At 40.8% G+C, this 14982-nt stretch overlaps 5 protein-coding genes across 10 annotated transcripts; 2 read left to right on the forward strand and 3 right to left on the reverse strand.

Moving 5' to 3' along the window:
- Positions 1-1089: 1089 nt before the first annotated feature.
- Positions 1090-2983, forward strand: LOC103874359 (zinc finger protein CONSTANS-LIKE 4). Of its 2 annotated transcripts, none has more exons than XM_009152772.3 (2): positions 1090-1871; positions 2401-2983. In XM_009152772.3, the coding sequence occupies exons 1-2, from the start codon at positions 1167-1169 to the stop codon at positions 2746-2748; spliced, it is 1053 nt and encodes a 350-aa protein (XP_009151020.2). In that variant the 5' UTR covers positions 1090-1166; the 3' UTR covers positions 2749-2983. The 2 variants fall into 2 exon arrangements, with proteins under 2 accessions (XP_009151020.2, XP_018515434.1); XM_018659918.2 differs by having other exon boundaries at positions 1091-1871; positions 2398-2983.
- A 75-nt stretch (positions 2984-3058) lies between these two features.
- Positions 3059-5535, reverse strand: LOC103874362 (probable protein phosphatase 2C 71). Its single transcript, XM_009152773.3, has 8 exons — positions 5225-5535; positions 4843-4970; positions 4680-4778; positions 4425-4583; positions 4259-4345; positions 4082-4173; positions 3929-4003; positions 3059-3848 (listed from the first exon to the last, which is right to left on the reverse strand). The coding sequence occupies exons 1-8, from the start codon at positions 5302-5304 to the stop codon at positions 3240-3242; spliced, it is 1329 nt and encodes a 442-aa protein (XP_009151021.1). The 5' UTR covers positions 5305-5535; the 3' UTR covers positions 3059-3239.
- A 139-nt stretch (positions 5536-5674) lies between these two features.
- On the reverse strand, positions 5675-10187 carry LOC103874364 (uncharacterized protein sll0005). 4 transcript variants are annotated; one of them, XM_009152775.3, is made up of 14 exons: positions 9970-10187; positions 9491-9617; positions 9137-9383; positions 8976-9017; positions 8797-8868; positions 8586-8721; positions 8303-8460; positions 8140-8224; positions 7861-8060; positions 7588-7749; positions 7245-7394; positions 6406-6666; positions 6048-6311; positions 5675-5937 (listed from the first exon to the last, which is right to left on the reverse strand). In XM_009152775.3, the coding sequence occupies exons 1-14, from the start codon at positions 10025-10027 to the stop codon at positions 5704-5706; spliced, it is 2196 nt and encodes a 731-aa protein (XP_009151023.1). In that variant the 5' UTR covers positions 10028-10187; the 3' UTR covers positions 5675-5703. The 4 variants fall into 4 exon arrangements, 3 of the variants coding, with proteins under 3 accessions (XP_009151023.1, XP_033128076.1, XP_033128077.1); XM_033272185.1 differs by having other exon boundaries at positions 9491-9611; positions 9970-10172; XM_033272186.1 differs by having other exon boundaries at positions 9491-9688; positions 9970-10112.
- On the forward strand, positions 9708-10870 carry LOC103874363. Of its 2 annotated transcripts, XR_004448184.1 has the most exons (3): positions 9708-9900; positions 9933-10539; positions 10636-10870. XR_004448184.1 is itself a non-coding variant. In XM_009152774.3 (2 exons), exons 1-2 carry the CDS (start codon positions 10471-10473, stop codon positions 10693-10695), a joined length of 129 nt encoding a protein of 42 aa, XP_009151022.1. In that variant the 5' UTR covers positions 10339-10470; the 3' UTR covers positions 10696-10868. The 2 variants fall into 2 exon arrangements, 1 of the variants encoding a protein (XP_009151022.1); XM_009152774.3 differs by lacking the exon at positions 9708-9900 and having other exon boundaries at positions 10339-10539; positions 10636-10868.
- A 1333-nt stretch (positions 10871-12203) lies between these two features.
- Positions 12204-14654, reverse strand: LOC103874365 (protein ENHANCED DISEASE RESISTANCE 2-like). The gene has a single exon (XM_009152777.3). It carries the CDS (start codon positions 13357-13359, stop codon positions 12478-12480), a length of 882 nt encoding a protein of 293 aa, XP_009151025.1. The 5' UTR covers positions 13360-14654; the 3' UTR covers positions 12204-12477.
- Positions 14655-14982: the final 328 nt, after the last annotated feature.

Consider the following 14982-nt stretch of genomic DNA (forward strand, 5'->3'; position numbering starts at 1 on the left):
ATGCTGCATCATCGTATTTATTGCACTTCATTTAATCAACTTCCAACAGAGAGAGGGAGAGACTTCCACATTTTTTATGATATCATTCGGACGGTTTCAGATTTTTTTTTTGAGGGTTTGGTATGCGTACAACCGGCGAACAAAAAAAAAATGGTAAACCATTCTTACGCAAAAGAATATTAAATCACCGGTGTCCACGCATTAGAAATATCTTAGTCGGATTCGAACTGCACTCGCTTAGCAACGCTGAAACCATCGAAAAACTCATATAGATTAAATACTAAGTATAATTGACTCAACTAAAAAAAATTATATACAAAGTTTATAAATCACATAATTAAGTATTATTTGAGATGAAATTAATATTACATTTATGGTCTCAAGCCTCAAAAAAATATTACATCGTTGATACCGTTGAGTTTAAATGGTTTTGTGACTTCTTGTAATTTGGGAATAGTTTTTTTTTTTGTTCTAATGGGCCAGTAAGTGAACCGAAAAATACACACAATATACCAGTAACACAGAAAAGGGCACTATTACTAAAACCATTAGGCCCAATTAAATACTCATAAAAGCCCATTATTGACCAACCTACCCACCGGCCTAACTTATACTTTTTTCTACACCTTTGTCACGGTATCGTCTCCATTTATGGCTAGCTTCGTGGTGGTCCATAGACTCCAAGTGGAACGCATCAAATCCCATATGCTTATTCACATTCATTTGAATTTATAGCAAAATGACCAATCTTTTTATATGAAAGTTTACAACTCTCTCTTTTAAAAACCATTGACAAATTTGCTACGTATTATTTGCAATTAAAAACACCTGTTGCCAAATGTCGAAAGTCCAGAATTATTATTACAAGTAGATGAGCGAGAACGCATGATTACACGAGAAAAGAAGACAAAACCTCATTTCGTGCATCGTCAGAACTTTTCATGCCCAAGTATTTCCTTTTTATTTTCCTTGTATGAATTATGTTGTTTGGCTAAGATTTCACCACGTGTCGCATTATCATTCGTTCTAAGTGGATACTCATGGGGACCACATGGATAGACTCATGGACAAGCTCATGTGAAGCCATATCATCACCAACCACAAAGACAGAGTGACAAATAGAGAGAGAGAGATCAGAGAAAAGAGAGAAGTAGAGAGAGAGAGAAATGGCGTCTAAGCTCTGCGACTCATGCAAATCGGCAACGGCGGCGTTGTACTGCCGTCCAGACGCGGCGTTTCTATGCCTCAGCTGCGACTCGAAGGTCCACGCGGCGAACAAGCTCGCGTCGAGACACGCGCGCGTGTGGATGTGCGAAGTGTGCGAGCAGGCGCCAGCTCACGTCACGTGCAAGGCCGACGCGGCTGCTCTCTGCGTCACGTGCGACCGAGACATCCACTCCGCCAACCCCCTGGCTCGCCGCCACGAGCGCGTCCCCGTCACGCCTTTCTACGACTCCGTCTCCGACTCCGACGGCTCCGCCAAGCACGCCGCCGTGAATTTTCTCGACGACTGCTACTTCTCCGATCTAGACGGGAACGCCAGCCGCGAGGAGGAGGACGAGGCCGCCTCGTGGCTGCTTCCGAATCCGAAGACGACGACGGCGGTGGCTACGGCGGCTGAGGCGGTGCCGGGAGATAGCCCGGAGATGAACACGGGTCAGCAGTACCTGTTCCCGGATCTGGATCTAGATTACGGGACGGTTGATCCGAAGGTGGAGACGCAGGAGCAGAACAGCTCCGGCACCGACGGCGTGGTTCCGGTGGAGAATCGAACGGTTAAGGTCGCGACGGTGAACGAGAACTGCTACGAGCTTGACTTCACCGGAGGATCCAAAGGCTTCACTTACGGTTACAACTCAATCAGCCACAGCGTAAGCATCCTTTCTCCGGTTTGCTTCAATTAATTCTGATTTATTTATTAACCGAAACCGCTAGTTTCCGTTAATTCTGTTAAGAAAAACCAATTGTTTATTCAACTTAGAATATATTTTAATAAGAAAAAAGTCTAGATCTTTGTAGTTACCACTTGTAATGACACTTAAAATATTAGTTTAATAGGTACTAATGATTGGGTGATTGAATAATGTGTTGTATGCATGCAACATATCTAACCTAATCTAGAATACGATGATTTAAATATCAAACTATATCTCAATTGCACTCGACTTTTTACTGATTATAATGTTTATTTTTAGTTAGTTATAAATTAACAAGTTAACAAGTACTAAGTATGTACTATTCAATAGTGTTCAAGAATAATTAGGCTCTTTATAAAGGATTATTGTTGAGTTGTTTGATTTTTTTTTTTTTTTTTTTGGAACACGCTGAGTTGTTTGATTATAGTAACGTTTTATTGTAAGAGTTGTTACTAATCCAAGGGTTTTTTGTTTGTTACAGCAGGTGTCGTCATCCTCATTGGAAGTGGGAGTGGTGCCAGATGGTGGCTCAGTAGCTGACGTTTCATACCCTTACGGTGGTGCTGCAACCAGTGTAACCGATCCGGGAACTCAGAGGGCAGTGCCGCTAACGGCAGCGGAGAGAGAGGCGAGAGTAATGAGGTACAGAGAGAAGAGGAAGAACAGGAAGTTCGAGAAGACAATAAGGTATGCTTCGAGGAAAGCGTACGCGGAGATGAGACCGAGGATCAAGGGAAGGTTTGCGAAGCGGACGGATACGAATGATAGCAACGACGTGGTTGTTGGTCATGGCGGTATCTTTAGCGGGTTTGGTCTTGTGCCTACATTTTAGAGATTGCTGAGAGAGAGAGAGAGAGAGAGATACTCTTTTAAGATGTGGGTTTTGTTTGGTGTCGTTTTAGTAATAATGTTTTAACAAACTTTTTTCTTTTAAGAGTTGTTTTGTTTATGTTGATGTTGGTATGGTGGAGGGAGGGAGGGAGTAGAAGAGAATGGGTGGTATGGTGTTATATGTAACTTATGTCTTGTATATATGATAATGTGATTTTGAACATGTTTTTTTCGTCTATGCAATGTTTTTATATTTTCATTTATCTGATTCTAACGTTTCAGCATATTTGTAGAGTTAATGATCTTAAACATGAGACTAAAGATCATATTGGGGTCTCTTACATGTAGACTTCATAAGATTTACAAGTTTATTACAAGGCAGAAGAAATATTACATTATTTGGTATTAGAACTTTTTTTTCAAAAAAAAAACAGCAAAGAAAAGAAACTTACAGTGATGAGAGAAGTTAGGCTGAGGCAAAATTTTGATTAGTTAGTGATTAGAGTTGACGTTACTTGACTTGCTTGTGGCGGAGTCGCTGTGAACTGCGGTTGGCTTTTGATTATTTTCACCTATTGATCCGCTCTGTTCTGAGGAAGTGGTGTTGGTTGCTGCAATCGCCTTTTTCTCAGCTATGACAGCCTTCTGATTAGCAACGCTCTCGTCCATATAGTTGTGCACTGTGATGTGCCCTTGAGAAGGTTGTTTGGAGGAGCTCTTAAGCTCTGAGCCGCGGTGAATTTCGCTTGGAACTTGATTAGTTTCCCCGGCTAAACCATTCTGTTCAGAAGGAACGCTGCGTCCTGCTGCTGAAACCGCAATTGGCTTTTGGTCCAAGTCGCTGAGTACTGCGGTATGGTCTTGATTGGTTTCATTGGCTGAGACATTGTGTTCTGCATCACTTGTAACTACGGTTTGACCGTTGGTTGCTATCTCCTGAGATGAGCTGGCATCTGCGTTGGAATTAGCATTCTTGCTCTCCAGGAAACGTACGACTACACATGTAATATTGTCTGCACTTCCTCTCTTTATTGCTTCTCCCACAAGTTTCTTGGTTGACTCCTCTGGATCTTCAACCTCTTTCACCACTTCAACAGCTTCCTGCAAGACCATTAGAGGATGGAATCAAGCTTTTATCTCATCATCATTCATATAAGACATAATAAGTCAAATTGACAAACCTCATTAGAGAAAACATCCCAAAGTCCATCGCTGGCAAGGATCAGAAACTCAAGAGAATCATCAATCTTCTCTTCCTGCAATGAAGACATGACACTTTGAACACAAGTAGATGTGTAATAGAGTTGATAGGAAAGTGAAGTCATCATATGTACCTGGATTTCAGGGTCAGCAATAACATACTCTTTAAGAAGTCGATCACCAAAGGAGCGAGAAACTGCAAGAACTCCTCCAACTCTCCAAGTCCCTATTCATTCTAGGAATCAGGACTAAAATGCAGTAAAAAAGAAAAGAAGTGAGAAGTAATAATTCTAAGAGTTTCTTTTAATTACCAGCCCACATGACAAAACCACCAGCATTCTCAATGCGTTCACGCTCATCGCTTTGATCAGGTTTATGATCTCTTGACACAGCAAAGGCTACAAAACACATGAACCATCTCATTTAAAAACATTTCACATTATCATAAGTTATGACAGATCTCAATTTAGATAGTACCAGTTCCGGCTCTACAGATAACAGCTCTGGAATCACCAACGTTTGCAACAAGTAAGCGATCACGAACGAGAATAGCAGTAGAGGCAGTGGAACCAGCGTCTATAGTGTGATTATTTTCTGACTTGAGAAGTTCAGAGTCTGTATGATTGTAGGCATCAGCTGGAAACATTAAAAAAAAAACGAAGCAACTGTTTTATAGATCAAACAATGATTAAGTTGGAAAACAAAAGAAGATTAGAGGGGAAGTAAAGAGACCTATGGCAGATTTGGTGTCGGAAATGAAGTTAGGATGAGTGATAAGATTGCTGAAAAGATGACGCTTCAAATACTCAGCTGCTGCCGCTCCACCATGTCCTGCAAGGAAGATGATTCAGATTTGGTCTTTCCCTAATGGTATAAGATGAGTCGAGGAGAATACCATCAAAGACTCCAAATAGACCAACGATTTCTCCATCGATACCGTCGATTCTTGTTTCGAAAAAGTCTTCCATGGATGATCTCTTTCCAGCTGAGCTCGCATAGCCATAGCTAAACTTTTCGTTCTGGCTGAAAGTTAAAATGAATGGGACATTGTTGATCAATAAATTCATGTTAAGGAGAGCTCTCACTCAAAACAAAAATGTATGAAGTCCTTTAAGGAGCAGATGGGATCAATCATTAGATGAGTCAAACATGTAGCGAATCATGGAGAGAGTTTTAAATGACTATTCATTCAAGTAACCTTAGCTACACAACAACAACAAATAGCAAAGAATCATTCTCATGTTGAGATGGAACTGAGAGAGAGAGAGAGGTGTGACCTGATACCGCCTCCACTTGCTGGGGCTTCAACAACCCGCATCTTATTCGAATACGACAGTACCAAGTCCTTATATCCCATTTTTCTTTTTCTTTTGCAGAATTCTCAAATACAACAGAATCTGGTAATGATGTTAATCATACATGAATTCACAAACTCACAGAGAGGATTGGCTTGGAGAGAAGAGAAAGAAGGTGAGAGAGGTTTCATAGTCCAAGGAAACCAAATAAGGAAACAGAAAGCAGCGGTTCGACGTTTTCCGGAAGCGATGGTGTTCAGCTTTTTCCGGCAAAGGATCAGTGGTGCCTATGGTCTTTGCTAAATATAGAAAGCTTTATGGACTTGCAAGTCAAAAAAAAAAACAGTTCAATCACAGATCTCCAAAATGACACGTAGACGGATATTTTAAACTGTTACATATTCCTGGTGTATATTCTCTAGCAGTAGGTACTAAGATGAAATAAGCGAGTATAAAATAATTTATTGGCTCTTCTTGTTGTGATGGAGCAGTTTGGAGAAAAGGATCCAACAATTGTTAGGCATTTTCTGGCCTAAATGTGTACACAGTGCAGAAACTATATCTAAAGCATAACTGTGAACCTCAGGCTTCCTTGACATCCGAAGAAGCATTGCTGTCCACATTCCTGGTGCAAGCTTCACGGCCTCATTCAGACATTTGAATCCATTGCTCACTCTTTTCATCGTCCCTTCTTCCTGAGAATATATACATAGAGAGAGAGAGTAAAATGATGAGACTTAATGATAACAGTTTCTTCAGAATCCAATGAGAGGATTTTTGTTAAAAGGTTTTGATGATTACAGACCCTAAGATTGATGGTTTGCTTCTTCTTCATGTTCAGATCAAGAACCTCTTCTTCCAGGAATATATCAACCACTCTGATTATGTCTTGAAGAAGGAAGACCCGAACTCTCTGCCCTTTCTCTGATAAGATGAACAACAGCAGATCTTCTGTGGCCGAAACTACTGAATGCATGTCGAATGATTTCAGTTCTGATGATTTCTTCATCGTTTTGTCTTCTGGAGAATCTCCAGATGTCACAGAAGCCTGTTCGGATATCGCTGCTACCTGAAAGAGAGAGTTGCTAACTCTTTCTTCAGGTTACTCTGTTTCACAAAGAAGAACCAACTATATCCTCAAGAGGAGAGTTGTGTTAACGTACCAGGCGTTCAAGTCGATTCCACCTTATTGATCCATCGTTACAAATGACAAGTTCCCTTAGAATCTTCCTCATATCTGGGCTTGGATCTGCTAATAGCCTCCCGATCACAAATGGATAAGCACTTTCGATGACTTTGAACTCTGGATCAAGAATCTTCGCAGTGCCTTCTAGTGAACCAAGGGATCTTATCACAAGAGCATAATCTGGAGGTAGTGAGAAATTGAAGTCGTACATAACATCATACAATTGTTCCATCACGCCCTGTACAGGGAAATAAGCAAGGATTATGGCAGATGTAAGCATTGTGGGAGGACAAAGTAATCATCACGGTGAAAAATTCTGTCAGTGGTATAAACTATGACCAAGTAGCTACTGATTTGGTTTCTAACAGTTTAAAATGTAATTCATATCTCACGGACAACCAAATTCCTTTCTCAGATATTTAGCACGCCCTTTAATGTTTTGGACCATATATAAATTGAAGTTTTCATTTTGATGCATGAGACTAGCTAAGCACTTTCATCCAAATATACGTGTCACTGAAGCACAGGCGGATTTTTTTTTGCCATTGAGGTCTATTTAATTACATATCATTTTAAAACAACAAAATTCCTAATGTTACTATTAATTTTTCTAACGTTGTAAGAAAAAAATCATTTCAAGTTGTGCCTTTCCCAACTTGCACGTTTAGTTGAAAACGTTTCAGCTCATAAGCAATAAAACTAGAAATGTTATGAAAGGCTTTGCCACAGTTGTATCTTTCAGTGAATGTGTTTGTAGGGTTGACTGTTGAGTGTAACTTACGAAATTTCCGTTGCAAGATGAAGAAAGTGGTATACCTGGAAATCTTGTGAAATTCGTGTACTAGAACCAAACGAAGAACGTAAAGCATTTGAAACTGCTTGTATATCGACTCCTTCAGGTAAAAATCCCAATGAAAGGAAATCATTTGCCAAACTTAGAGAGTCACGGTTGACAAAATGCACCAGCTGCAATCGCAATAGAACTAATCAAAAATCAACTAAATAACGATTTTAGATGGAAAGCTCTTATTCTCGATCTTCAACAGAAAAGGACGTTGCATGTAGTATATTTTATAAGCAAAATCGAGGAGAGAAGCTAAAGATACCACACGCATATAAGACTGAGAAAAAGGAAAAGATTAACTGAAATAGAGCTTACAATTTGAATAAGTCCAACACGATAGTGACGTGGGATATTCCCCATCATCCCGAAGTCGAAATAAACAAGAGACCCTTCTTTAGTAGCCACAAGATTTCCTGGGTGCGGATCAGCATGAAAGAATCCAACCTCAAGCAGCTGCTTTAATGAGCATGATAGGCCCTGTAATACGAACCAATTCAAGGTTCTCAGTGGAGCACAATGTCCACAGATTAAATTGTAACTATGTGAGGACATTAGCCTAACTTAATTAGGTATTAGTTATTTAGTTACCTGATCGATCAAGTCCCTTCTATCAAGAGAAGCCCTTTTCAGCTTAATTTCATCTGTTAGTTTTATGCCATCGACCCATTCCATTGTGAGAACCGCGGTGCGTGTAAAATTCCAGTATATTTTAGGGACTTTAATGTTCTCTGCTCTATGATTCTTGGACATACTCCTAGGTGCAGCGTTATCATTAACCTGATCATTCGCTGTCAATATTTAAAGATATTATGGACCGGAAAATGGTATTTCAGAAGAGAATGCACAATTTGAAACAAGAGAGCCTACCTGAATCGAAAGAGTATAGAGAAGCAAATCGTTCTGCATTTTTTGCCTCTCGAACGTAATCTATTTCATCAAACATATGCCTGACCTGTTCATTCCAGAGAGCACGTTTGCATAATATATATAAGCAGAGAACTAGTCCTAACGTTTCAGATAGTTAACTCACCATTTCATTCACTGCTACCAAAAGATCCTTACGGGCTTTCGCAAATCGTTTGAGTTGTCCCCCGATCATATGGAATAAGAGTGCGTCACGTGTTAGCGAGAGTGACATTCCAGGTCTCTGAACTTTAACAGCTACCAACTGTCCAGAATGCAGATGAGCTGCAATAATTGAAGGGAAAAGGTGAAACATTTAGCTTCTAGTAACTGTAAATTGAGAACAGTGGCGAGGACAGCAGCAGAGACCGGATAGAAGAAAACCGAACACAGTTAAAAAGGTATCTAACCTTTGTATACCTGGCCAAGAGATGCAGCAGCAACAGGCTTAGGACTGATATCGGCAAAAAGTTTTGACACTGGAGCACCCAATTGCTCTTCAATACATCTCATAGCAACACTATTTGGAAATGGAGGAATTTGATCCTATAATAATCCAATATCCAATTATTCCAGCACAACTAAATGAATAACTTGAAAGAAAGAAAGAACGATTGCCACCTGCAATTTTGAAAGCTCCTGACAATAAATAGAGGGTAATATGTCTGCTCTTGTGCTCAGCGCCTGTCCGAGCTGCGGCCCAAAATAGTGTATTATTTTGTGAGGATTCAAGAGAAGAAGAGGCAGAAATTAATAAACTTTAGAGGAATACTGGAATAAAAAGCGAACAACAAACATGCCTTAATGTAGAAAGGCCCCAAGCTGATAAGAGTCTCACGGAACTGCATCCAAAATATAATAAAGCACTATCAAATAATTACTGGCCGAACCATATGTCCAAAGAGTACACCTCGTTTCATCTAATTAAACAACAGATCATCATAGGCTCGAGTATACAGACCTTGACAGCCCGTTTCCTCATATCCTGAACAAACAGCTGCCAAAAGGTAAGCTTCACCACATAGAACGAAATGATCGCAGCTCTATATAGCGCCAAAAAGGGGCCAAAACGATACACTGCAGAGAAACTTTTCGAGCTATACGCTCCAAGAGCTTGTCCAAATTCGGTTTCAAGGGATTCTCTCCGCAACTTTGCATACTCTGCCGTAGGTCTTCCACCATGAACGCTGGTGAATTCCGTCGAATACCTGTGACATCCATTCCCCCAAAAGAAAAAAGATGAACTCAGTAAGACATCCTGAAACCCTCGACTGGTTGTGAATCCACAAATTATTCGGTATGATCAAGAACTCACGTTCTGTGTTGCAAGTAAAATGGTGAAATCCATGTATTAGTCCGTCTTCCAAGTTCACCATCCTTTCCTCTCGATATGTATCCCACAGGCTTGGAGCAAGTAGGTTTGTCATTATGTGAAGCTACAACTATAACAACAACCTCATCAACATTTAACCTAATAAACGTCTTCTCCTATACACAACCCTGATGAGCTGATCTAGCAAAGATAAAGAGTGAAAACGTCACTGAAGTTGAGCTCGAGCAACCGTGGAGGTACAACAGCAATGAGTAATTAACATCAGCAAAACTCTCCAATGCTCGTGATAATCACAATTCTTCACTCCGCTATGCCTAGCAAACTAAGTGGATTCACAATAGCGATTACCGATTCAAATATTCAACCCGAAAACCATTAACTCCCGCAATTTTGTTCTCTTAATTCGTAGAAATTGTTGACGAAGCATTGAATGCGAGACCGAAAAGGGAAGAAATACGAACCTCTCTGGAACGGCGAGACACGGCGGTGACGGCGGAGAGCAACGACGACATTCCTCATCGGCTAAAAGCTAGAACACAACGATCTATTCGCTAAAATGCGAGATTCCCATTAACACTCGTACGGCACCGCTTTGCGCCGAAACTGTTCGCTAAAATGCGCAAGCGAGATCGCCAATATGACTTTGAGTATCTCTCCACGTAGGTGACGATGCGCCACGTGGAAGACACGTGGCAATCACAGAGTCAGTCGGCGTTTATGTTACTTGGAGAAGTTATATGGGCCGGATCAGTCTTAAGGCCCATACGTTCAACATAACTGGAGTAAGGAAGGTTAAACATTGATCTGATTTTTTAAATCGGAGAAGCGTAGATAAGTCGACGACGACGACTCTTTTCTCTCGCTGTCTCACATACACAATCTTAGTCGTCTCCGGCAGAGAAACTTCGGTGAAGTATAGAGCCAGATCGATCCGTTCTAGAGTCTATTTCATTTCGTCTGCGATGGAGAAGTCTGTGGATCTAGTACCGGCTTTGGTTACTTTCCTCGCCGCAGCTCACGTCATCGCCTTGGTAACTCTCACTTGCTATCCTCTCTATTTCGAATAAAGTCTATGTGTTGTTTGTATCACCGATCGTTGATCTCTTTTCGGAATATGCGATGTGTAGGTTTACTGGATTTACAGATTGGCCTCTGATCGTCAGCCTCCGAAACAAAAACCTCAGTGAGGAAACGTCGGCAGATGGATTGGACTTTCGAATCATCTATTGGGCTTAATGTCTTAGTTCCGACCTGATATTTTGCGTTATAGATGTTTTTTTGATGAATTTGTGATTGAATATTTAGATGCTTATGCTCGAGTTAATGCTAATAAGGGATGTGTCCTTTGTTTTTGGCTCTATCCACTATTTTCTCAGTTGCCAGCTTATATGGATGGATAACTTAGATTTGCTGCACCATTGACTGATTGATCATTGTTGTTTCCAAAAGTTTGTGTTTTAGAAAAAAAGTATTAGGCCTAGGGATTCGAAACCTCTGAATCATCAAAAAAAGTAAAGAAGTGACTTTGTCTTGTGTGTGATCACAAAAATATCATACCATTGGGTAGGAGTGATTTTCACTGAGCCAGACGCATGTCCAGTAAGCTTTTGGGGGTGGCTGTCGCATTTATTTTCTGAAGCGAGTCCAAGCTTGTTAACAGCTTTGATGGTGCTGAGTAGCCAAATTAATGTTAACAGATGTTCGTTAGCCGACCTAAAGAGGGCCCAGACAGTCTGGTAGTATTGGATTCGTAATGTTTTACTTCCAACTTTCAGTTGGATTCGTAACTCAAAAAGAATAAAAACTACGTCCAACTTCGGCTAATTTTAAGTATATGAACCAAACAAAAAATAGTTGACATTGGCTTTAATAAACTTGAAAATGAGAGAAAGTAATTATGATTTTATTTATTTGATGTTTATTCATAACAATTTATGAGATTGAACAATGTGAAATTAATCGGCTTCTCTCTTATTTTAGAGAGAGAGAGATTTATCTCGAATACTCTCCTTCTTATCACTCTTGGATCTTTCAGAAAGAGAGGTTTCGCTGATTTGTCTGGCCGGTTCATCTGGTTGTCTCCCTTGTGTAGGACTTTTGCTTCTGGGAAGCAGTGGCTTTCTTAGCACCGGTTTCGCCGGCTTTTGGTCTCCGGAAAGCGATGGCTTCTTCTGCACCGCCGTCGCCGGCTTTTTCCCGGTTGTTTCCGAGTTCCGTTTGATCTACGTTCTAGTTCTTCTTCGTCCAATTGCCTCTCGGTCTGAATCTTTGAAAAAAAATCGAAGACTTTGGTTCGATTGAAGGCAGTTGATGTTTCCTTTGGTGAATCGTAGATCCGCCAGTATGATTCTTCGGTTCGAACTTCGGTGAAGTTGTTATGTTGAACGGCTCATCCTCTGGTTCGACTTCGCTTACGGCGGAGCTCAGTCGCATCTTGCTCTGGTTCCGGTGGAAGAAGTGATCTCGTGCTTTAACGCGTGTTCATTGATCACTGGACGATCGGATACGTGGTGGGTGACGCGTTTTTTCTTTTTCAACGGGTTTCGTCTATGGGCTTACGGTCCATAGTTTGTAAAGTTTAGTCCAACCTGTTTGTTGGATTTTCTTGTAAGGTTATGTTGTTGGGTCTTACCTGTTGGGTTTTGGTCCACTAATAAAATTTTTTAGATGACAAAAAAAAAAAAAAAAAAAAGAAGAGATTGAACAATGTGACACGTCTCAATCATCATCACCATAACCATCACAAATGCAACGTGGCTGTACTCTATCCTTGGTCTCGTGATACGATGCTCACACCGAGGAGAGTAACGACTAGTGTGCAGCCTTTATCCCTTATAGGTTATTTTTTGTTTTTTTGTAACAATCCCTTTATGGCTTATTCATAATAAATAAAAAGTTGCCGACAAAAAAAAGTTCATAACAGTTTATGAATGTTTTAATCTTTCTATTAAAAATTACTTGAAATTAATTCAATGCGTGTTGTCGTCGTGGCTTGCTTCCGCTGAACCCATCATTCTGTACGGTTTCACTGGCTGCGGGTCGACCACAAACGCCGAAGATACCTCCATATGACACAACCTAATGCCTCCGATCAGTCTCTCCGGCAGCTCATCCTCTTCTTGCGCCTCAACAACGTAGCCAATGTCGATAATAAGGCTCCTTGCGTACCCGAACAAAAGCCGTACAAGGGCCGCCAAGATGGGCCAGCTACCTGTATCGATATCGATCTCAAAGTAGTTCGGTCCTTTATGGTAAGTACACCTCACTGTCTTAGCCGCAAGGAACGCGCCGAACTGCCCTGCGGCCGCTTTAACTATCCATGGCCCTTTCACCACTTGGCTCACTATCTTGAACCTCTCGTTACGGAACGAGTCGTCTCCGTCTATGAACCGTTTTAGGAGAGAGTCTAATGGAATGGGTTGGTCCGTCGCGAAGTAGTGCACCGAGTGGTAGTGTTCCTTGCCTGGAATATGAAAGTTCACAGCGAAGATGAAACCGTTTTGGGATCGGCCAAGAGACTGTGCTTTTCTGAGCGCGTGAGCCACGCGGTTGTCGGGACGAGCTAGGATGTTGTCGAGGTTGGTACTGGATTTGAGCCAGTCAACGCCGGCGGCAGAGAGGAGGTAGTCTCCACCGGGACATTTCTGTTTGCTGGTGAAGTAGTCGGTGGATCGGACAGAGAATACGTCTCCAGGAGGTGCAGCAAAGCCGTTGATTCCTGTATGGAGATCGACGTGGCGTGTGGATCCACCATTGATCGTTTCGGTTATCCACTCCGGTTCCGTGGACTTCTCTCCGGTTCTGGTCTGCTTGGCATTGTTATCATCAGAAGGGCTTTGGGTTTGGTTCATGATGTGTGATGCTCATTCCTTGTTGTTCTCTCTCTATAAGTAGTATGGGGCTCACTAAAAAAACATGCAAAAAATGCGCCAATGGTCCATGGTTATTAATGTTGGTACCGTTAAGTACTTAATGTGCTGTATCATGACAAAGGAAGATTTAGAGTCTCCAAACTCAACGAAACAACGTGGCTATTTTTAGTGGCGTGATGTGGAAACTTCTCGATGCTTTGTTTGGCTTGTGCTACTTCCCCATAGTATCAGATCCGAGGCTTGTGATTGGTGGGTTTCGTCCACAAAATCGATTATTGTAATAATAATATCAAAACTAACATCCAAAACCTGAAAAGATTTTAATGTATGATATCTGAAACCGGTTAATTCGATTTTTTTCTTCTAATAAATGTAAAATGTATTTAGTCAAAAACTTTGTACAACAGGTGCCTAAGAGTGCTGGAGAATGCAGCTACTAAGAATAGCAGATTTCAAAAACTGTTTTTGTTTAAGACTCATCTTTGCAGGCCGTGTTGAGTACCAACTGTATAGTGCTTCTTTCAAGTTGTCGTCTCTAAATTTGTTGTATAGAGAGAAGCATGTTCCTTAGAGTCCTGTCTACAAACATGATTAGGCATTCTGGTTACAGTGGTCGTTCTCCATGGTGTCCTTAAATTTTTCTTCCTCGATCTACATGCTATGTGTCAATTTTTGCAGAGCATATCTTAGCAGGAATAATTTAACTTTGTCCATGTATGTATCTAATGCAAATTGAATGATGGAAGACCATTTTGCCGTATAATCTGTGTCCATTAGGCCTTGGGAGCGACTTCCATATCTTTAACGTGAGCATTTTATAAAAGAGACGTTGATGAGTTTTTTGGACCTCTTGGAAATCCACGTTTGCATTCCATTGTATCATCTTTACCTCTGGTGGTCAGCCTGTTCTTCATCACAATCAATTGCATAAAAAAGTATTAGAGTAGCCTGAGTAAACCAAATCCCTTAGCTCCATGTGTTGAGGGAGTAAGCTTCTCTAATCTGGTTCCTGCTGATTTTAGAAGTGACTAAATATTTTATGCACCAAATTCTTGGCTATGTCCCCCAAGAAACTCATTTATGATCCTCGGCATCGGTTTCGGTAGCTTTTTAGGAATTAAAAATACATTTAGTGAGATAAAAATGTTTTTCTGAAAAAAAAAATTGGATTTTGAAGCTATATAACTATGGTCTAATGAATTATAAATAATTCATACATAATCAAACTACAAACCCGGAAAAGGTATTTGCCTCAATTGTAGTTTATTCTCTTAAGTTTCTTTATTTTCTTTTTTTTTTTTGTAACACATACTCATAAATTAAAATAGGAAAGGCCTCAGGCCCAGAGTTAGCCCACTAACGGGTCAGAAACAAAGGAAGTAGAGAGAGAATGTTTTGCGATACGATCAGCTTCTACATTGGAAGACCGAGGAACATGATAGAAAGATATCTCGACAATAACAGAGGAGATTTGTTGTATATCTTTGACGATACCAAAGATCTCCTTCACCTGTGTGTCGTTGTTAATTGCTCTGATGAGCGTTGAGTTGTCAGAGAGTACTATGAGCTTGGTTGGCTCGAGACTCACTGCGGAGAGAAGAC

This window comes from Brassica rapa, chromosome A06, assembly GCF_000309985.2.
Source record: "Brassica rapa cultivar Chiifu-401-42 chromosome A06, CAAS_Brap_v3.01, whole genome shotgun sequence".
Classification (NCBI taxonomy): Eukaryota; Viridiplantae; Streptophyta; class Magnoliopsida; order Brassicales; family Brassicaceae; genus Brassica; species Brassica rapa.

Bases quoted from the DNA above. Each gene is read 5' to 3' on its own strand.
- LOC103874365 (XM_009152777.3), bottom strand. From the start codon at position 13,359: ATGAACCAAACCCAAAGCCCTTCTGATGATAACAATGCCAAGCAGACC.
- LOC103874364 (XM_009152775.3), bottom strand. From the start codon at position 10,027: ATGAGGAATGTCGTCGTTGCTCTCCGCCGTCACCGCCGTGTCTCGCCG. The intron at 7,395-7,587 runs GTAAGCTCTATT...TTGCGATTGCAG, and splicing joins GTGTTGGACTTATTCAAATT to CTGGTGCATTTTGTCAACCG. The intron at 5,938-6,047 runs GTCTGTAATCAT...ATATATTCTCAG, and splicing joins AGCAAACCATCAATCTTAGG to GAAGAAGGGACGATGAAAAG.
- LOC103874363 (XM_009152774.3), top strand. From the start codon at position 10,471: ATGGAGAAGTCTGTGGATCTAGTACCGGCTTTGGTTACTTTCCTCGCC. The intron at 10,540-10,635 runs GTAACTCTCACT...TGCGATGTGTAG, and splicing joins CAGCTCACGTCATCGCCTTG to GTTTACTGGATTTACAGATT.
- LOC103874359 (XM_018659918.2), top strand. From the start codon at position 1,167: ATGGCGTCTAAGCTCTGCGACTCATGCAAATCGGCAACGGCGGCGTTG. The intron at 1,872-2,397 runs GTAAGCATCCTT...TGTTTGTTACAG, and splicing joins ACAACTCAATCAGCCACAGC to CAGGTGTCGTCATCCTCATT.
- LOC103874362 (XM_009152773.3), bottom strand. From the start codon at position 5,304: ATGGGATATAAGGACTTGGTACTGTCGTATTCGAATAAGATGCGGGTT. The intron at 4,346-4,424 runs GTACTATCTAAA...TGTGTTTTGTAG, and splicing joins TATCTGTAGAGCCGGAACTG to CCTTTGCTGTGTCAAGAGAT. The intron at 3,849-3,928 runs GTTTGTCAATTT...ATGGTCTTGCAG, and splicing joins GGGATGTTTTCTCTAATGAG to GAAGCTGTTGAAGTGGTGAA.